Genomic DNA, 23,536 nt, shown 5'->3' on the forward strand with positions numbered 1-23,536 from the left:
CACAATATCTTGCTATCTTCTTCGGCATGTTTATTGCTGCTGGCTACCGCGATCGGAACAGCTCCATGAGTCGGTGGGCGGGGCTACTGAATTATACGTGCTTATTATTCTGTAGAGGCGTGTTTCGCCACACGATGACGTCAAGATGCGGCACATTCTGAGGTTGATCGTTTTCTGGGCCTGGTGTCTATAAAAGCTTTTCTTTGATTAACAAGGAAGTTTTCAGCTCTGAAACTTACAGGATATTCTTATATTACCATGACCTTTTATATATCAAAAGCTCAAGGGAAAGTTGATTTCTCAATTCATCACCCTTTAAAAGATTTTAAGTTCTACTCCGACCTCTTACAGTGTCTGATCTCTTAATTTCTAGATTCACAAGGGCCCGGCTACCAAGCCCTCTTACCACCTTCATACACCACAGATTAATCACTATTCAACATGAATGTGTTCTTCGCTCGGTGCTTGCCCTTGTCCTTTTGTCACCGCCGTGAACCTGCACGCTGTGTTTTTAATCAAAGACCACTGTGCCAGACCCAGCACGTCCCCTCCCACCGAGCCCAGAGGATGCAGCGGAACAGTAGGGCGGCAGTAACGGATGAGCGTTAAGCCGGGGCCGGAGATATTTAAGAGGAGCTAATTGTGAGAAGTACTGGAGCACGTGGAGAGAGACCGTACGATGTGGTGTGAGCGATGCCCCGCACCCGCGGTCGGCTGGATGGCGGTACTTCATCACTGCTTCCAGAACAGGTAATTAAGGAGCCACCTGCCGAGCCGCACCGGAGAGACCTGCTCTACCGGAGAGCTCCGCACTGGGCCCCACGGCGCGCCGCTCCAATCAAAGTATTATCACTCATTTTGTAAAAGTCCACCTCTGCTGTTCTCTCTCTCACTCTCTATCTCTCCTCCCTCTGTCCCAAACACTACTTTATTTATTAAGGCTAAATGTCACCTCAAAAGAAGCATGGGGATGCGAGGGAGAGCCAGGATAACTCTGTCATCTGGCTTTGAATCCATGCCATCTTCGCTCGCATCATAAACCTCCTTTTAAAGAGATAGTTCAGCCTTCAAATGATTGTTGTCATCTTTTGTAGTTCAATGACTTTTTTTCTTCTTTGCTTTCTTGGGAGAATGTCAGGACTGCTCTCTTCCATACAAAAAATATTATAAATACATTATTCATCGAAAATCTTGCTTAACCGCCATGGTCACCATTCACTTTTATTGTGTATAAAAGAGCAGCATGGACGTTTTACTACAAATGACTCTTTTTCTTTTCCACACAAAGACTAAAAGTCACTGGCTTCACAAGATATGAGGTTGATGACAACTGCTAAAGCACGTTTAGCATTTGTTCAGACAGTCCAGTGGTATATTAGTATCATTTGTACTATATTATAGTTTTTATTAAAGGCACAATATGTAGTTTTTCACCACTAGAGGTGGCCTATTCAAAACATTGGTGTAGCTTGATGATGTTGAGATTGAGCACAGAATCTAAGGAGTTGTGGTATTCACCTCATAGCTGGTGGACAATGATGGGTATGGGATACGGGCAGAAATCATGTTCATGGATGAGATTATTGTAAAATTACTGTAGTATGAAGTAGAGCAGGATCGAGTGTTGTATGAACTGAACGAGGTCGGTGGAGGAATTGCTATAATAAGAGACGAGCACGTCACACAGCTCGACAGCAGCAGAACTTTTATTATGCCACAATCGCCATTTCAGCTTGATCCGGTCAAGCGAATGCGGGGTCAACGGCACTGTTTTATCATTTTAGTCTATTTGAATGTGTTAAAAAAATATGTCATAACATTACTCTGTGGAATTACAACATTTACAATAAGTTTTCCTGCTCTGGTGTGAGACACTTGTTGCACGCTGCTAGATCGATACTAGAATATTATATTAATAAATGCTGGATGGCTTGTGTTACTAAATTGCATGCAATTCATTTTAACGGTAAACAGTGCTGTATTACAATAATGACAATGATTTGTTTTCTGTCAGTAGATGTCTCCAAACAGTTGTTCCCTTGTCGAATAAAACATTAATACGTCTCTGGTGTTTCCATGGTTTCTACAAAAATCAAACTGGAAATTGAGGGTAATGAGGGTATGATATCATATAGGCGACACACGGTCACGGTCAAATTAATTTTAAAAGTGCTTACTTCTATGGATTTAAACATTCTTGGAAACATTTGGGATAATGTAAGTACATAACTCAACAAAATATATAACATCGTTCTAGTGTTTTTGGGATATTATATATATTTATACTATTTTTTTATAAAATTCAACTTATGTATACATGCCAGAAACTGCCATTTTGCAATTAAAGGTGCAATGAGAGATTTCTGAGATACAGTTGATATTTGAAATCACCAAAACAAACATGCCCCATACCCCTATCTTGATTGCTCCGCCCCCATATTCACAAATATGCTATGAAACATAGGCACCTCCCCCCTAACGAGTGTATGCGCCTCTTACTGCTAATTGGCTACAATTGTGTTTTGGTGCTAGATCACAGATTTATTTTTAAAAGCATTTTTCAGAAAACACTTACTGCACATTTAATGAATTTGGAGTTTAGTTTATTTGGAAAGTTGTATTAACCCACTGTCGAAATGCTTCACAGACTGAATAAGATCTCAACAGAAGTACAAACCATGAAGTATACATACCCATCATATTCTTCCAAGCTGCAATCTTTCAGAATGGACAGAGCGTGGCCCTTGCGCTTAGTGACTGCGGAAAAGAAAGAGTTAATGAGTGTTTTTTTTTTTTTTTTTTTTTTTTTTTTTTTTTAAGGAAAGCACTCCAAACTGCCTTTAGTACCCTTTTCCAGGCATTGGCAAATGGCTTAAGCCGAACATATGGTACTGGCTGTAAAGCAGAATTTATACTTGCATGCTGTTTGCATTTTTAATCAAGATATGAGTTGTGGTACAAAGAGGCAACCTCTCTTGCCCAAGCTGCGCAAAACAAGATTTTTCACAGCATTCACTGTTTGGTGTGCTATTTACATTACAGTACTGTGATGTAATTTGGGTAACAAGGTAAACAAAGGGTCATGGGTCAGGAAAAAGAGGGTTAGATGTGGCCAGCAGAGTTTAGATATAGGCTTGATCCAGTATATTTGTTGATTCGGGTATGGCGTAGTGTGGCAGAAACCCCTGGCCTGTGTGGTACAAGAAAAGGCCACTGAATGCGGGGGAAGAGGGGTGGCACGCCGCAGATGGCATTGTGCACGCCCGTGCCCCACTTAGCATTTTCTGGGGCACCTCCGCCACGGAGCGGGTCCCAGCTGTGACCACCCATCAAAGGGCTCACCGTGGCTGATGTGACACTTGCAGATGGATGTTTTTTTTTCTGTTGTTGTTGTTGTTTAAGAATGTGTTTTATGATGTACACAGAGATGCAAGTGTGTCTGCTCATTATCACATGCCTGGCTATCCCTGGTACCAGCTCAACTAGTACAGATGCATATGGACAATGAAACATGTACACAATTGTGGGGGCAGAAATTCATGTGATTATAACACTAACAAACTTTTTTTTTTTTTTTTTTTTTTTTTTTTTCTGAAACATGTTATAATGTGTTTTTATGTGTTTGGTAAGTTTTCATTTTTTAAGAAATCTCTTATGCTCAGGGCTGCATTTATTTAATAAAAACATGAATATTGTGAAACAATATTACAATTTAAAATACCTGTTTTCTATTTGAATATATTTTAAAATGTAATATATTATAGTGATGCAAAAAAAAAAAACCCATCATTACTCTTCAGTGTCACATGATCGTTCAGAAATAATTGTAATACGCTTATTTGCTGCTCAAAAAAAAACATTTATTATTATTATCAATATTTTTCAGAATTTTTGTATTTATTCTTTGGATTCTTTGATTAAAAAGTTAAAAGGAACAGCATTTATTTGAAATAGATTTTGTTTTGTACAAAATGGAAACTTTTTATAAATGTAATGTGTCTGCTGAATAAAAAAATAAAATGTATTATTATTATTATTATTATTATTATTATTATTATTATTATTATTATTATTAGCAATCATTAACTGCTCTTGTTTTTGGTAATTGAACATGTAATTCTCATATTGTAAGTAAAAATGATTTCCACTGATATTATTTACTTATATATTCTCCAGAAATAGAAGTACATTAATAGTAGCCATATATGTCATGAGTTCAATTCTTAGTGCTGAACTGTAGGGGGAGCACTTGCAAATCTAAGTGTAATTAAAGGATCATGTGGCCCTGACCTTGTCAAACAATTCTGGCATATTTTTTCTTATCTCACTGACTGAAAATCCTGGCCTGAGTTATGTAATATCATTAGTTACAAATCAAACTTAGATTTAAAAACATAATCAATCTATAGAGCACCAGTCTGAGCACATAAAATGCTAAATTAGACTCTTAAATGACCGTGTAAATGCCAAAACCGACATTTCCACATAAGTGTTGGTTATCAGTAAATAGCTGTGAATTATACACTGTAATTGGGTGTCTTGAGCATGGCATTTCACAAATGCTGCCCGTGCATCTCACAGTCTATAGAGCTAATTCAATCATATATATTCTCAAAGCTCTGCGTTCCGAGAGGCAGAATGAGATATTTAATTTCTATTAGGTAAAATGTTGTTTAATGGCTCCACCTCGAGCTCTCAGCCTCTGCCCTCGGGAGCAAATCATCAGGAAACGGATTCTATTACTGTTCAAATGGCTTCTGGAATCAGGTACCCGCATTCATTAGAGCACAGATTGCGGAGTCTCCTTCCCAAAAGCAGGGGGCGCCTGGTGCGTGTTTGGGTGTGTGTGTAGTAGTCCGTGGTTGTATAGTACATATAGTACGGGGTCCTGTGTGTGTGTGTGTGGGAGGAGGTGGGTAAAGGGGAAGAGAAGGGGGAGTCCTGCACTGTGTTAGAACAGATGGGTGCAGTCCCTCCCCCTGGGTCAGGTTACTGACGGAGGATACACTTCTCCTGTCATTATGAGTGTGAGATGCATTTAGAACCATCCACAGTAGTGTTGTACAGCTGCTACTTCCAGTATAAGCACACACACATACACAACCTCAAGCACACAAACACACTGCTGACAAATAGATATTGAGAGATTTAGGAATAAAAGAAAATGAGAGCTTTGTTATGAAGAGCGTGTATTATCTTTCAATGTTTCTGGAGTTGCTCACAATGCTCTGCTAATAAAGCAGCTCAAATATAAAAAAGAAAAATTAACAACCCGTTCTAATGAGAGAAAAAAAAAACTAACTATTTTACGAAGTGGTGGTCAGTGGCGAACAAATTACAAATAACAGAAGTTACATAATCAGATTTTTCTTTCAAGTATCTAAAGTATAATGCATTATTTTTGTAATTTTGTCATCAAAATATCTGAGTTAATTTTTCAAACAAGTAACGCAAGTTACTTTGTTTACCCATTTACTGACTAACACCTCTCCTGTTCCCATGTGGAGAGACATCAGGTGCAGAAGTGTGCTGTAAAAATGATGGTTATTGTAGTTCTACTTGCTCAAAAACAGATTCAGTATTCCTCAAAATTAATATAAACATTGAAATGCAAACTCATAATATTACACAAACCTGCAAAAATGTAATGTTAAATAGCACATACTTTATGTATTTAATCTCACTTTGTTAACCAATGTCTTTGAAATTGGTGCTAGTGGGTCACATGAAAATGGCAACATGGCGGATATGGTATGTCCAATTACATTACACACATTCATACTATGTGGTTAGGCAGTTGCTTTCTGGCCCAAGTTGAAAGAGCCCCTCTTAAGATTCTACACTGCTGAAAATCTAAATCTAAACACGTTTTGTCTAATTTTCTTGTTAAAATATCTAAAATGTATTTACTTTTTTGTTATTAAGTTTTGGTATGCCTGCCTTTACATGTACATGACCTTTAATAACATGCCATTGTTAATCCGTAAGGTTTAATATGGAGTTGGCCTGCCCTTTGCAGCTATAAAAGCTTTAACTCTTCTGGGAAGACTTTCCACAAGGTTTATGAATGTTTATGAAATTTGTACCATTCTTCTAGAAGCACATTTGTGAGGTCAGGCACTGATGTTGGACGAGAAGGCCTGGCTCACAGTCTCCGCTCTAATTCATCCCAAAGGTGTTCTGTTGGGTTGAGGTAAGGACTCTCTGCAGGCCACACCAAACTCGCTCATCCATGTCTTTATGGGCCTTGCTTTGTGCACATTTATGTTGGAAGAGGAAGGGGTCATCTCAAGACTATTCCCGACTAAATTTGTGAGCATGAAATTGTCCAAAATGTCTTGGTATGATGAAGCATTAAAAATTATTTTCAAGTCCAACCCCTGAAAAACAACCCCACACCATAACCCCCCCCCCTCCACCAAACTTTACACTTGGCTCAATGCAGTCAGGCAAGTACCATTCTCATCTGAACCGCCTAACCCAGATTAGTCCATCGGATTGCCAGACAGAGAAGCAACCTTCTCAATCCTGCACTAGAGTCTAGTGGTGGCGTGCTTTACACCACTCCATCCGATGCTTTGCATTCCACTTAGTGATGTAAGGCTTGGATGTAGCTGCTCGGCCATAGAAACCCATTCCTTCTGCACACCGTGCGCCTCAGCATGCGCTGACCCTGTTATTTTACGTGGCCTACCAAATATAGACCAAATATCTTTAAATTCAAGATACTATGAATCTATAAGAACATGTTTTTTTTATATATCTCACATATAGTGTCACATTATAGCTTCTCAAGTAAATCTATTTTGTTTCAAGGATTTTTAGAGTTGTCAGTATAGGATATTCTGATATATAGCCTATTATTAGTCATCTAATAATTGTTTTTTCTCTAACTGTTGTTTTTTAGTTTAATGCAAGGAGAGTTGGCAGTTAAAATGGTAAAAAAGACAAATTTTGCTTTTAAGTGGGTATTCAAATTATGCATTAACATAGGGACCTTGACATTCCTCACCCTAAAATATTGATTTCCTATGATCCATTGCCAATGCCTAATGGCGTTAAGCGCCAGCTTGTTAGCATATAGGGAATTGTTGAGCACTGAGGGATGAATCCTATGAGCGAACAGACCCTGAGGGCAGACGCTAATGCACTTCGACCCCGAGTGAGGCCTGAGGGGGCGGCAGTCACCTGTACGTGAAGACTTTAAGCTGAACCTGAGAGGAAAAGCCACCAATGTAATCGTTTGTTATCCCGTACAATGCAGATGTGTGAGACTTACTGGTGACATCGGCTTGTATGTCAGCGAGCTTGAAGAGCGGGGCCACTTTGTCCAGGTAAATCTGGTACGCCTCTTTCTTGTGGCTGATGGGGTTCACAAAGACTTTGAGAGATTTCGGACGATTCTTGAAACCTGCAGAGCAAAATAACAAAAGAAACAAAGAGCGGGAAGTTTCATCAATCCCCTTGTGTCATGAATCCCATGGGCATTCATTTAAGTGCTTGAAACTCATCCAGTTTAGAGAAGTGCACATCTGCTAATGTGAGCCAAAGCCCCTGTCCTTCATAATAATGATTTCTTGTCGTGAGTTCAGCTTTTGTCTGCCACCCTTGCTGCAGAATGGCTCTCACACAGCGTGAGTTCAGTCTTCAAAAATTGAAAAGGTCAGATCAGTGTCTGTTGTTTACAGTGGCTGAATGTCTGCCAAGAATGAGAAGAAAGCTTGAATAAATACACCATGTAGGCTCTCTGATGCTGATTTGTTGCCCAGAAACATTGTCTTATTATAATCAATGCTGAAAACAGTTCTGTTGCTTTATAGTTTGGGGGAAAACAGTGATACTTTTTAGAGTATCACTGTTCATAGAAACTTTTATATGATCATGAATGTCTTTCCATTCTCTTCTAAAAAAAAAAAAAAAAACAATAAAAACAAAACACTGACCCCAAACTAGCATATATGGGCTCCAGAAAAAAAGAAGAAAAAAAACAGACTGAGGAGACTTTGGCTCCTATAAGGGGAAAAAATGAGGGCCAACATTTTATATATATATATATATATATATATATATATATATATATATATATATAAATATTTAAGTGCCACAAAAGAATAAACATGTTTTAATTTCGTCGTGTGCTGTCACGTTTGTCCTCCTTTCACAGCATAAGCATTTTTATCCATCTTGTGAATGTCCTGGGAACTAATATTCACTTAAAGTAGGAACTGAATTGCTTTTCCAACTTAAGAACTACATAAAGTCACAATGAATTGTTCTTTACACATAATCTGAACATAATGTTTGACAGACCATAATAATGTCAGCATCACTATAGTTTGGCCTCCGCCTATGCATCCTATAAACTTATATTGTCTTGCACACATTATTTTTCATTTTGACCCATTTATGACACAGAAAGCTATGGGGTCTTGTTTCCGCCACAGAATAAAAAAAATAAAAAATAAAATAAAAGGGAATTGCGACTCACAATTCTGACTTTTTCCCCCAGAACTGCGTGATATAAAGTCAATGAGATATAAAACTTTATAGCTCACAATTCTGACTTTTTATCTTGCAATTCTGACTTTATATCTCACAATTCTGGCTTTATATCTCGCAATTCTGGCTTTATATCTCACAATTCTGGATATATATCTCACAACTCTGGATATATATCTCGCAATTCTGGCTTTATATCTCACAATTCTGGATATATATCTCGCAATTCTGACTTTATATTTCACAATTCTGGATATATATCTCGCAATTCTGGCTTTATATCTTACAATTCTGGATATATATCTCGCAATTCTGGCTTTATATCTCACAATTCTGGCTTTATATCTTACAATTCTGGATATATATCTCGCAATTCTGGCTTTATATCTTACAATTCTGGCTTTATATCTCACAATTCTGGCTTTATATCTTACAATTCTGGCTTTATATCTTACAATTCTGGCTTTATATCTCACAATTCTGGCTTTATATCTTACAATTCTGGATTTATATCTCGCAATTCTGGCTTTATATCTTACAATTCTGGATATATATCTCGCAATTCTGGCTTTATATCTCGCAATTCTGGCTTTATATCTCACAATTCTGGCTTTATATCTCGCAATTCTGGCTTTATATCTCACAATTCTGGCTTTATATCTTACAATTCTGGATATATTTCTCACAATTCTGGCTTTATATCTCGCAATTCTGGCTTTATATCTCGCAATTCTGGCTTTATATCTCGCAATTCTGGCTTTATATCTTACAATTCTGGCTTTATATCTCACAATTCTGGCTTTATATCTCGCAATTCTGGCTTTATATCTCGCAATTCTGGCTTTATTTTTTTACAATTCTGGATATATATCTCGCAATTCTGGCTTTATATCTCGCAATTCTGGCTTTATATCTCGCAATTCTGGCTTTATTTTTTTACAATTCTGGATATATATCTCGCAATTCTGGCTTTATATCTCGCAATTCTGGCTTTATATCTCGCAATTCTGGCTTTATTTTTTTACAATTCTGGATATATATCTCGCAATTCTGGCTTTATATCTCGCAATTCTGGCTTTATAACTCGCAATTCTGACTTTATATCTCGCAATTCTGACTTTATATCTCACAATTCTGGATATATATCTCGCAATTCTGGCTTTATATCTCACAATTCTGGCTTTATATCTCGCAATTCTGGCTTTATATCTCACAATTCTGGCTTTATATCTCGCAATTCTGGCTTTATATCTCACAATTCTGGCTTTATATCTCACAATTCTGGCTTTATATCTTACAATTCTGGATATATATCTCGCAATTCTGGCTTTATATCTCGCAATTCTGGCTTTATATCTCACAATTCTGGCTTTATATCTCACAATTCTGGCTTTATATCTTACAATTCTGGCTTTATATCTTGCAATTCTGGCTTTATATCAAGCAATTCTGGCTTTATATCTCGCAATTCTGGCTTTATATCTCGCAATTCTGGCTTTATATCTCGCAATTCTGGCTTTATATCTCGCAATTCTGGCTTTATATCTCACAATTCTGTATATATATCTCGCAATTCTGGATATATATCTCGCAATTCTGGCTTTATATCTCGCAATTCTGGCTTTATATCTCACAATTCTGACTTTATATCTTACAATTCTGTATATATATCTCGCAATTCTGGATATATATCTCGCAATTCTGGCTTTATATCTCACAATTCTGACTTTATATCTTACAATTCTGTATATATATCTCGCAATTCTGGCTTTATATCTCACAATTCTGGCATTATATCTTGCAATTCTGGCTTTATATCTCACAATTCTGGCTTTATATCTCACAATTCTGGCTTTATTTCTCGCAATTCTGGCTTTATATCTCACAATTCTGGCTTTATATCTCAAAATTCTGGCTTTATATCTCGCAATTCTGGCTTTATATCTTACAATTCTGGCTTTATATCTCACAATTCTGGCTTTATATCTCACAATTCTGGCTTTATATCTCGCAATTCTGGCTTTATATCTCGCAATTCTGGCTTTATATCTCGCAATGTCGGCTTTATATCTCGCAATTCTGGCTTTATATCTCGCAATTCTGGCTTTATATCTCGCAATTCCGGCTTTATATCTCGCAATTTCGGCTTTATATCTCGCAATTTCGGCTTTATATCTCACAATTCTGGCTTTATATCTTGCAATTCTGGCTTTATATCAAGCAATTCTGGCTTTATATCAAGCAATTCTGACTTTATATCTCGCAATTCTGACTTTATATCTCGCAATTCTGACTTTATATCTCGCAATTCTGACTTTATATCTCGCAATTCTGACTTTATATCTCGCAATTCTGACTTTAAATCTCGCAATTTAGACTTTATATCATGCAATTCTGGCTTTATATCAAGCAATTCTGGCTTTATATCAAGCAATTCTGGCTTTATATCAAGCAATTCTGGCTTTATATCTCGCAATTCTGGCTTTATATCATGCAATTCTGGCTTTATATCAAGCAATTCTGGCTTTATATCAAGCAATTCTGGCTTTATATCAAGCAATTCTGGCTTTATATCAAGCAATTCTGGCTTTATATCAAGCAATTCTGGCTTTATATCTCGCAATTCTGGCTTTATATCTCGCAATTCTGGCTTTATATCTCGCAATTCTGGCTTTATATCTCGCAATTCTGGCTTTATATCAAGCAATTCTGGCTTTATATCACTCAATTCTGGCTTTATATCAAGCAATACTGGCTTTATATCAAGCAATTCTGGCTTTATATCTCACAATTCTGACTTTATATCTCACAATTCTGACTTTATATATTGCAATTCTGACTTTATATCTCGCAATTCTGACTTTATATCTCGCAATTCTGGTTTATATCTCGCAATTCTGGCTTTATATCTCGCAATTCTGGCTTTATATCTCGCAATTCTGGCTGTATATCTCGCAATTCTGGCTTTATATCTCACAATTCTGGCTTTATATCAAGCAATTCTGGCTTTATATCTCGCAATTTCGGCTTTATATCAAGCAATTCTGGCTTTATATCAAGCAATTCTGGCTTTATATCAAGCAATTCTTATATATCGCAAATCTGACCTTGTATCACGCAATTCTTACATCTCAGGAGAAATGATTATATCTCCCAATCCTAACTTTAGATAGCAATTATGAAATTATATCTCACAAATCTGACTTTATATCTCGCAATTCTGACTTTATATCTCGCAATTTAGACTTTATATCATGCAATTCTGGCTTTATATCAAGCAATTCTGGCTTTATATCTCGCAAATCTGGCTTTATATCATGCAATTCTGGCTTTATATCAAGCAATTCTGGCTTTATATCTCGCAATTCTGACTTTAAATCTCGCAATTCTGACTTTATATCTCGCAATTTAGACTTTATATCATGCAATTCTGGCTTTATATCAAGCAATTCTGGCTTTATATCATGCAATTCTGGCTTTATATCAAGCAATTCTGGCTTTATATCTCACAATTCTGGCTTTATATCTTGCAATTCTGGCTTTATATCAAGCAATTCTGGCTTTATATCAAGCAATTCTGACTTTATATCTCGCAATTCTGACTTTATATCTCGCAATTCTGACTTTATATCTCGCAATTCTGACTTTATATCTCGCAATTCTGACTTTATATCTCGCAATTTAGACTTTATATCATGCAATTCTGGCTTTATATCAAGCAATTCTGGCTTTATATCTCACAATTCTGGCTTTATATCTTGCAATTCTGGCTTTATATCAAGCAATTCTGGCTTTATATCAAGCAATTCTGACTTTATATCTCGCAATTCTGACTTTATATCTCGCAATTCTGACTTTATATCTCGCAATTCTGACTTTATATCATGCAATTCTGGCTTTATATCAAGCAATTCTGGCTTTATATCAAGCAATTCTGGCTTTATATCATGCAATTCTGGCTTTATATCAAGCAATTCTGGCTTTATATCTCGCAATTCTGGCTTTATATCTCGCAATTCTGGCTTTATATCTCGCAATTCTGGCTTTATATCTCGCAATTCTGGCTTTATATCTCGCAATTCTGGCTTTATATCAAGCAATTCTGGCTTTATATCAAGCAATACTGGCTTTATATCAAGCAATTCTGGCTTTATATCTCACAATTCTGACTTTATATATTGCAATTCTGACTTTATATCTCGCAATTCTGACTTTATATCTCGCAATTCTGACTTTATATCTCGCAATTCTGGCTTTATATCTCGCAATTCTGGCTTTATATCTCGCAATTCTGGCTTTATATCTCGCAATTCTGGCTGTATATCTCGCAATTCTGGCTTTATATCTCGCAATTCTGGCTTTATATCTCGCAATTTCGGCTTTATATCAAGCAATTCTGGCTTTATATCTCGCAATTCTGGCTTTATATCTCAAAATCCTGGCTTTATATCTCGCAATTCTGGCTGTATATCTCACAATTCTGGCTTTATATCTCGCAATTCTGGCTTTATATCTCGCAATTTCGGCTTTATATCAAGCAATTCTGGCTTTATATCAAGCAATTCTGGCTTTATATCTCGCAATTCTGGCTTTATATCTCGCAATTCTGGCTGTATATCTCACAATTCTGGCTTTATATCTCGCAATTCTGGCTTTATATCTCGCAATTTCGGCTTTATATCAAGCAATTCTGGCTTTATATCTCGCAATTCTGGCTTTATATCTCAAAATTCTGGCTTTATATCTCGCAATTCTGGCTGTATATTTCACAATTCTGGCTTTATATCTCGCAATTCTGGCTTTATATCTCGCAATTTCGGCTTTATATCAAGCAATTCTGGCTTTATATCAAGCAATTCTTATATATCGCAAATCTGACCTTGTATCACGCAATTCTTACATCTCACGAGAAATGATTATATCTCCCAATCCTAACTTTAGATAGCAATTATGACATTATATCTCACAAATCTGACTTTATATCTCGCAATTCTGACTTTATATCTCGCAATTTAGACTTTATATCATGCAATTCTGGCTTTATATCTTGCAATTCTGGCTTTATATCAAGCAATTCTGGCTTTATATCAAGCAATTCTGACTTTATATCTCGCAATTCTGACTTTATATCTCGCAATTCTGACTTTATATCTCGCAATTCTGACTTTATATCTCGCAATTCTGACTTTATATCTCGCAATTTAGACTTTATATCATGCAATTCTGGCTTTATATCAAGCAATTCTGGCTTTATATCAAGCAATTCTGGCTTTATATCTCGCAATTCTGGCTTTATATCATGCAATTCTGGCTTTATATCAAGCAATTCTGGCTTTATATCTCGCAATTCTGGCTTTATATCTCGCAATTCTGGCTTTATATCTCGCAATTCTGGCTTTATATCTCGCAATTCTGGCTTTATATCTCGCAATTCTGGCTTTATATCTCGCAATTCTGGCTTTATATCAAGCAATTCTGGCTTTATATCAAGCAATACTGGCTTTATATCAAGCAATTCTGGCTTTATATCTCACAATTCTGACTTTATATATTGCAATTCTGACTTTATATCTCGCAATTCTGACTTTATATCTCGCAATTCTGACTTTATATCTCGCAATTCTGGCTTTATATCTCGCAATTCTGGCTTTATATCTCACAATTCTGGCTTTATATCTCGCAATTCTGGCTTTATATCTCGCAATTCTGGCTGTATATCTCACAATTCTGGCTTTATATCTCGCAATTCTGGCTTTATATCTCGCAATTCTGGCTTTATATCTCGCAATTCTGGCTGTATATCTCACAATTCTGGCTTTATATCTCGCAATTCTGGCTTTATATCTCGCAATTTCGGCTTTATATCAAGCAATTCTGGCTTTATATCAAGCAATTCTGGCTTTATATCTCGCAATTCTGGCTTTATATCTCGCAATTCTGGCTGTATATCTCACAATTCTGGCTTTATATCTCGCAATTCTGGCTTTATATCTCGCAATTTCGGCTTTATATCAAGCAATTCTGGCTTTATATCAAGCAATTCTGGCTTTATATCTCGCAATTCTGGCTTTATATCTCGCAATTCTGGCTGTATATTTCACAATTCTGGCTTTATATCTCGCAATTCTGGCTTTATATCTCGCAATTTCGGCTTTATATCAAGCAATTCTGGCTTTATATCAAGCAATTCTGGCTTTATATCAAGCAATTCTTATATATCGCAAATCTGACCTTGTATCACGCAATTCTTACATCTCACGAGAAATGATTATATCTCCCAATCCTAACTTTAGATAGCAATTATGACATTATATCTCACAAATCTGACTTTATATCTCGCAATTCTGACTTTATATCTCGCAATTTAGACTTTATATCATGCAATTCTGGCTTTATATCAAGCAATTCTGGCTTTATATCAAGCAATTCTGGCTTTATATCAAGCAATTCTGGCTTTATATCAAGCAATTCTGACTTTATATATTGCAATTCTGACTTAATATCTCGCAATTCTGACTTTATATCTCGCAATTCTGGCTTTATATCTCGCAATTCTGGCTTTATATCTCGCAATTCTGGCTGTATATCTCACAATTCTGGCTTTATATCAAGCAATTCTTATATATCGCAAATCTGACCTTGTATCACGCAATTCTTACATCTCACGAGAAATGATTATATCTCCCAATCCTAACTTTAGATAGCAATTATGACATTATATCTCACAAATCTGACCTTATATCACGCAATTCTTTATATCTCCAAATTCTGGCTTTATATCTCACATATCTGACAGTATATCTTAATTTGTATATCCTACAATTCTGGCTATATATCTCGCAATTCTGACCTTATAACTCGCAATTGGGAGTTTATATCAAAATGCTGACCTTATAATTCGCAATTGGGAGTTTATATCAAAATTTCTTGGAAAAGTCAGAATTGCATGATATAAAGTCAGAATTATGAGTTACAAACTTGCAATTGCGGGAGACGCAAGTTTATAACAATTCTGACCTTACAAATCACAATTCTGACTTTATAACTCAGAATTGCGAGTTTGTATCTCGCAATTCTAAAAGAAAAAACAATCTGAATTGCGAGATGTGAACTTACAATTGTGATATAAAAAGTTGTAATTATCTTATACATTTTTTTTAATTCTGTGGCAGAAACGAGCTTCAATAGAAAGCTGATCCTCACTGTCCCCGTGCGAGTTTTTGCGCTCAAACTCAGTTATATCTTTTCTACCGCAACTTTGTTGCGCATCATCTCATTTTATTACACTTCATCATCAACACAACAAAAGATGTGATTGGTTTCTTCAGAACATGCAGGTAAAAAGGCATGCAATTATTAATCATAACCTGTAAATTTATATTGATCTCAATAAAAATATAATTTGCAAATTAATATTTTACATTACATTTTATTTGCAGTCTTGAGTGTTGTCTCTCCTCCCCATCACTCTATCTGGCTGTCTTAATACTTCCTTCTTTGCAGGGAGTACCTAGTATTGAGTATAACAGTTGATCATAATTAGCAGAAATTAGGGAGCTGCTTTTTCTTCTAGCCTTCCTGGAGTGCCTGAGATCGATGGAAGCTGAGGTGAAGCTCAACACTCTCTCTCTCCTTCCTCTGCTATCTCCCTCATTACTCTAATCCGGCCCCTGAAGCTCTCGACCCTCGACCTGCTAACGAGCCGCTACCCTCGGCTTGCCCTCTGCCGTACCCCCTGCTGACATCACAGCGCAAGAGTTCCAGGGGGTGCCCAAGGTCACAGTTCAAATAGACACAAAACGTGCACGCAAGTAGATGCAGGATGTGAGGTGGGGAGGCTGGGGGGATTTGGGATCTTGAAAGAAGATTGCGAGTCTCGCTCAGCGTGGGGATGCTGATCCAATCTCCCACTATGTGGCTCTTGGGGGCCGCAGTGCCGGGACGCTGGGGTACACGCGGGGAGCAGGTGCAGGGGGGCGGCATCACCACTGCTGTTATAGCTGTGAATGGGGCTCAGGAGGCTCAGCAACACTCATCCTCACCGAGGGGGCTTCAGGCCCACCGCACGACACATGAAAACAGCGCTGTGAGGCCACGCTCATCTATTGCATCAGATTTGGTGTGCACATTTGCGTCACTGCTTCATAAAGATGCAAGAGTATCTCATTTTGGTCTCTGGCTTTCCCAAAATAGCTAGTTCTGTTCCAAAACCATGTGTGCTATATATAGTTTCGAGGCAATAACTATGCTAAAAGGTAGGTAGCATAACTATACTGCTTTCTATGACGCAAAATTTGTACTTTTGCGAAGACAATCCCAGAATGCACTGCAACAGGGTCAGTAAAAAGTTTCCTGACAAAACAAAGTTCAAGGTTTCCCATAGCAACACAATAATGCCAAACATTTTTAATTCCAAATCAGTTACTCATGATGAGGCTCTTTTCCAGTTAGGATCCTGTCTTAGTATGTATATAGGCAGTAGACTTCAAGACTTTTGGAACAGAGTCCTCATATCACGTTAAATCATTACACTGAAATGGGAAACTATGTTTCTGTTGTTTAAATGATCATATCTGAGCTGGTGTTCAGGATAAATCTAAACACCACAGAGGGGAGAGTGGGGACGTTGCCTGCTGCCTGCATGCGCGATACCGTGTTACTATGGCACATAATCCCATGTTTGTGTGAGCGATGCACGGTGGCTCCCAGGAGCTCACTGAAAGACAATCCAGATGAAGGGGCCACACTCAGGTTTCACCTCCATGAGCCAGCCCTGTTTGTGTTCCCGCAAAAGGCCACTGTGATTAGCAGACTTCAGAGAACCGGTGTTCACACGTTAATTATTACCTATTGGGGATACCAGACGACTCATCTAAATATTATGTTTTCGTTAATCACTTTTGTAGTAAAGCTGGAAGCCATTTATTCATATATTTTGCGTAAATGGGTGAATTTCACAAAACCTGTTTAGAACATGCATCATATTTAAAAAAAAAGTAAACATTTTATAACATATATATATATATATATATATATATATATATATATATATATATATATATACACACACATACATATACATACATATACACACTATATTGTATAAATGTGTATATGCAGTTGTGCAAAAAATAGCCAATAAGACATAGTACTTGTATTCAAAATGCAATATATGAAACTAAGTTTTAGTATCATATACACATTCATTTTTTAGTCTTTGTTTTTTAATATGACCTGGCTGAAATAAGTGTGACATTCAACCACAAACCCTTCATGTGAACAAGTTGGTTCTGTTTGCACTCTCAATAGCTTTGAAGTGACGTCCCCATTTCGTACACATGTCCCTGCCACCTGCGGACATTCCATGAGGTCAGCACGTACTACAGCAATGCAGCCGCCCTGTGACTCAGAGGCTTAAGGCTGTTTTACCCCTGAGGGCTATCAAGACCGGCTAATGTCACACAACACAGTGGCTACATCTGTCTCTGTCCAGCCCCCATCTCAGGGCACAGAGGGTGCTGATGGGAAAGGTGAGGAGCATCTGAATGGTGTGGCTGAGGGTCTCCCTGTGGAGAAGATGATTCGGCACAGGGGAGCACTTTTCCCATAATCAGGGGTAAATTACCTGAGAGCGGGGTCAGGTTACACATTGATTTCAGAGACAAACAAAGCCCCGGGACTGCCCGTAAACACTCGCCCACCGCGCTAATGAGAGGACTGACCATGCAGTCCAGTCATGATTGCAAAGCTTCAGTGCTTCATGTTACAGTGCAGCGATATTGTGTGATTGCAAAGTCATTCTGTTCTCATGGTTATGCGCTATTCAGAATGAGGATGCCTTTTAAATTCTAAATCAATTTGAATTAAGGATGCAGAATTCCCATTCAGTTTTGCAGTTTTTCTTAGTCGTGTTGGTGAATTTCTCAGATCACTATTGAAATTCTCAACTTGTGCATCTTAAAAAAAGCAATTTCTAATTATTTTGAAGTGCAAATACTTTAGTACATTCAGGCAATTGATTATGTCATGTTGATCAAAATATTTTATAATGGTTCCCTATTGAACACCCCTCAAAATATCTAGGTGTTAGTTCCTTGCATAAGTCATTAAATTCCAAATAGTTGTCATTACTGTCAAGCATATTTATTGTCAAGCATTTGTTGTGGAGGTAAAACAATGGAAGAGGTAGACATGATGGTAGACCATGTTCTCAAACATGACCTTATGGTAGAGGCGGGTTGAAAGGTGCAGCTGAATGTCGGGAGAGCAACCGTGGCCTCAATGATTCAAACGTTTGTAGACAGAATCAGACAATACTCACTAAAAAGTTTTTAGCAGCTGAAAACGCTAGGCACATTGCTTAAAAGGAGCGATTAAGAGCGTTTTGGCAGTTTTTTCAGTTGAGACTCTTTGCTTGTTATGATACGGAATGTCCGTGGAAGTGATATTAGTATCTCATTTCACAGATAGTTTGTTTCTGTATTGTTTCTTTATAAAAGTGTAAGGTATTTGCTCTGGCTCTTGTTTTAAATTATTTTGTTCCGTTATAATGCGGCTTGATTTCATCTGTTGACGTACAAGCAGAATGTGGCGGTTAGTCAGTGTTTATTTGTCCCGCCCCTCCTCCACTGCGATTGGACTGCTGGGTGAAAAATGACGGCCGAACGTTCAGCGCTGAGCGTGAAATACTCGCTCAGCGCCTCGTTACGCTCAAGGCGTTCTAAAAATGCAGCACTCCCATTGAAAACATTTGAATATGCCAGCTAGCGGCATGAAAAAATGGTTTGGTGGACACTGGGCGTACTACTGTATGTAATGCTATATTACAGTAGTCAGTATTTTATAGTACAGTATTTTACAGTCATTAAGACAAATTAACACACAAACACACACTTACATGTGTATATATACTCTGTGTGCGTGCGTGCGTGCGTGCGTGCTTTTGTGACATATGAGGACAAAAAAGTGTATAATGACATGGATATGCCATTGGTATTACAAGGAGAGGGTGACTTATGAGGACATTGGCCATGTCCCCACTTTTCAAAATGCTTATAAATCATATAATTCATATAACAGATATAATTCAAATAAATTGAAATAAAGACTTAACTGTGATTTTAACTAGAAAAGCATGTATAGTTCATCTATGTTAATTCTGAATATTACCTTGACAAATCCGTTTGAAAAAAGAAGTTTAGAAATGTTTTTTTTTAATTGAAAATGTATAGCAACCTGAGACAGAATGAGATCAGAAAGATCTAGGAGGAGTTACATTGGATACATTTTGGTTTCGGGTAAGGGATTTAAAAAAATACAAATAAATAGGCAAATAGACGTCAAGAGAGTCACAACATACATAACACAGCCATCAAACTGCACTTAAGTAACCCATAGACTGTTCCACTCGCTGAGCCCACAATACCCAAACGGGCTTTCTGGGGTGCACAGAATATTTGCTAATCCTCAAGAACAGATGTCTTATTTTTGCCCTGAAATCCCTGGCTGGCTGGCGAGGGGAGTGAGCCCTCCAACAGATAAGCCTAGATTGGGGCCTTGCAGTGGGAAAGGTCAGAATCGGAGAGGAGCTGGATCCGGCAGGCCCGAGGGGAGGTAAGCGATCTGGGGGCCATACAGGAGATGGAACGGGTGAGAGAAAAAGAGCGTCACTGTCCTGTGCCACTTTCCTACCGGCCGTGAGATCTCCATACGGGGGACGAGTGCTTCGACATTTCCTTAGATCCTCTGCCAAGAGCGGAGCATCTGGCATGGTGTCAGGGACTGGCATTAGCGCGCATTAGCAGTGGGGGAGACCCAGCCCTCTCCAGATTTGTCCCCTCCAGCAGGGGCATCACCAGGCAGGAGCTGCTCCAACCGCTAGACGAGGTGGGGAACTGCGGTGGAGGTTTGGGCTTCAAATCAATACACTTGCTTTCATTGAAGCAATTAATTCACACAGGCGCCATATAATGAGAAAAAACGCGTAGAGGCTCAGAGACTAAAATTAAGTGTGTAATGCATCCTATTAATTATTTCATGTTAAAATGTGGGACGCACATGCATATTGTTCAATTAGAGACATTGTAGTTCTCGGTGGACAATAACACCTTTCCTAATATTAGCCAGAGAGGGGAAAAAACAGCACCATGTGTTAGGTGCCTCCATTATGTCTGCGTACACGTCTATCCGGGGGCGGGTGTGACAGACAGAGAAATGGGGAAGATCCGTTGGGAATACTCAGAAAAAATCCACAAGCAGCACTTGGTGAAAGTGATACTGCAGTCGTACCTACAGCAGAGTCCACAGGAGCATCTGTCCATCCTGAGATGTCCCAACAGAGCAGCAGATACCTCTCACGGTGCCGTTTAGGGGTGGGAATACTTAGGCACCACAAGATTTGATTTGCTTTTGACTCTCTCAGAGAAAAATTTACAACAAAGTTACTTGTCACTTGAGCAGCACCCATAATGGGACATCTTTGTACCTTATTTACCCCTTAAAGAATCTTAAATACAAACCTTTAGCATCAGAATCAGAATGAGCTTCATTGCCAAGTTTATAAAGGAATTTGTCTTGGTGACAGGAGCTTCTAGTGCAGAAGAAAGCAAAGACATAAGATAGATTTAGGTACTGTCCCACGCTGTTCTGTTGGACCCCAGAAAGGTGAATCTTTTTCAAAAATCTTCTGACGTTGCACGATAGTAAGCAGATAAAAGTTTATGAGCAACCTTAAACATTCACTACAAAAAAGAAAAAACTTTAATTCATTGAATTTAACAAGTGGCCAATAAGATAGAATTATTCAAGATGCAATAAGTGAAAACAAGTTTAATATCCTTTATAATTTTAATATTAATTATATTATAATATAATATTTATATTTATATTTTTTATGTTTTTTTTAAATATATATTTTAAGTTAAAAATACTTACTCATTAGCTGCATTTCCACTATCTCTCAAATTACGCAAATTGAAGTTGCAATTTGAAAATATGCCCAATGGAAACACGTTAATTTAGCAAAACTCACATGAAGTGGTTTTTCAGGCAATTTGAAAAAGGAATATTTAGTGAAACTGCAATGGAATCAGCTTTTTGCGCATTTACAGGTCATCTGGTGAAAGTCCATCATTCTTTAAAGAAGGTGTGGTATGTTTGGACAGAAGACGAGACCATTCTTTTTTAACCCTCCTATTATCTTTGGGGTCAAATTGGCATATTTAAAAAAAAAATATATATATATATATATATATATATATATATATATATATATATATATATATATATATATATATATATTTGATATTCAATATAATATTCAAACAACATCTCTTTGTTTTAGGACTCTAACCTAACCTAACCACTCCTATAGTATTGTGAGAACCACTAGTAGTTCCCATTATTCTGGTCCCACTCCCCACTTGAATGACAGGGTAGACATATCGGTGCTAATGTTATCAAAATTGTTCCCGGGCCCAGTAGATATGCCATCAGCCATAAATGACCTGAGATTTAAACCTTGGTTAAAAAAAAGAAGAAAAAAAAGAACACATTCTGGAGGTTTAAATAGCTGGGTTCAAACGAACCCCAGTGTGTACTTTTTTCCACCAGATTTGAGGATAAAGGGGGGTTAAACTCATAAAAGGCAAAATAATTATGGGAATACTGGATTCTAAACAACAAGGCAATGTGACAATCTATCAAGAACATCCAGAAACACCTCATACGTGGTCGTTCCCAAGCATAAAGGGCTTTCCTTGCCATTGATTCTTTGGATAACACACCTACGTCTCTTTCCATTAAAAATAATGCAGTGCTTTGGCTGCGATCCGCTGCCATGATTTTTTAGAATTACTTAACACAAGAAGAAAAAAATATGTTTTAGTCGCATAACATCAGTTAATGGAAATGCTGTCATTTTGCAATAGTTTTTTATTGACATTAAGAAAATATTGCAAAAGTTTCATGCAAATCTGTAATGGAAACCCGCCTATATTGAGGATAGGTTTTTGCAGCATTGTCAATTAGCATCTTGTTTTTTGTAGTCATGCATGATCGTGATCAACTTTTAAGTGAAGCCTTTGTAGATACCCTGATGTGGTACATTAGCCATTTATTATTAAAGGTGAAGGGTTTTAATTTTTTTATGCTACTAGTGGCACAATATGGAATTGCAGTCTTTTTAAACAACCGGATAAATGGCCGGTTGCATTATATACCCAGTGCAATAACGGTAGGCACGGTAGGCACAACACAAGTGTTTTTTTGCAAGTTTCAGCCTGACGCAGTTATCGTTTTCACATCCAGCGCCACGTTGTTCAAATAACAAATGCCCATCTGTTCGCCCATGGGCGTGCTGGTCTGAAAACAAGGTGTGTTCAGGCGCAATGTTGGTGTTGCTATGTTTAGGCAAGTGAAAAACGATTGATCAACAAAATTCAATAGCGCAATATTTTTTGTGTTATTTAAAGGGCGCGTAAGTAATATGCGCTTATACGTGCGTACACTGCCTATTACACACACAGGGACACGCGGCAGCACACAAACATCTTTAAATATTAAAAATAAAAGGATTCCTCTCTGGAGAAGTGTTCAGTCTTTCTGCTCGCAAATTCTGCCATGTAAATAGAGAAACCACCATTGTGTGAGCACAACTGGCTTTTAAAGGGAATGGAAGATAAGACTCTGATTGGTTTATTCAACGTTAAACCCAAAACACACCCATGACTCTATTAAGAGACCATGAGCCTGGTGAGCCGACCGTTTTTTCATTGTTAAACTAGCAAAAGTGGATTCCGAAATGCGCCAAATGCACCTGCATAGTTAAAATAGGGGCCTATGCCTCAAATAACAGTGATAGGGTAGCAATGGAAGAGTAACAATGGAAGGGTAAGCTTGTAATTTTCTCATAATAAAGTTATCAATATTACATTTTAATTAATTAAAGAAATAGAAACACTTCCTGAAAAAACTTCCAGAGAAGGAAGAAAATCATATGAGTTTGTAATGAAATGAGGGTGAATAAATGATGACAGAA

General features: G+C 37.5%; 1 protein-coding gene across 1 annotated transcript in view; it reads right to left on the bottom strand.

Moving 5' to 3' along the window:
* The window catches only part of cerkl (ceramide kinase-like), an 86,770-nt gene that overhangs the window by 39,495 nt on the left and 23,739 nt on the right, over positions 1-23,536 (bottom strand). Inside the window, exons 3-4 of the mRNA XM_067445107.1 lie at positions 7,280-7,411; positions 2,694-2,757 (exon numbers count right to left, since the gene is read on the bottom strand). Of these exons, the coding sequence (XP_067301208.1) occupies positions 2,694-2,757; positions 7,280-7,411 (196 nt within the window). The remainder of the gene's footprint in view (positions 1-2,693; positions 2,758-7,279; positions 7,412-23,536) is intronic.

The sequence above is a fragment of the Pseudorasbora parva genome, chromosome 5 (genome assembly GCF_024679245.1).
Source record: "Pseudorasbora parva isolate DD20220531a chromosome 5, ASM2467924v1, whole genome shotgun sequence".
Taxonomy (NCBI): domain Eukaryota; kingdom Metazoa; phylum Chordata; class Actinopteri; order Cypriniformes; family Gobionidae; genus Pseudorasbora; species Pseudorasbora parva.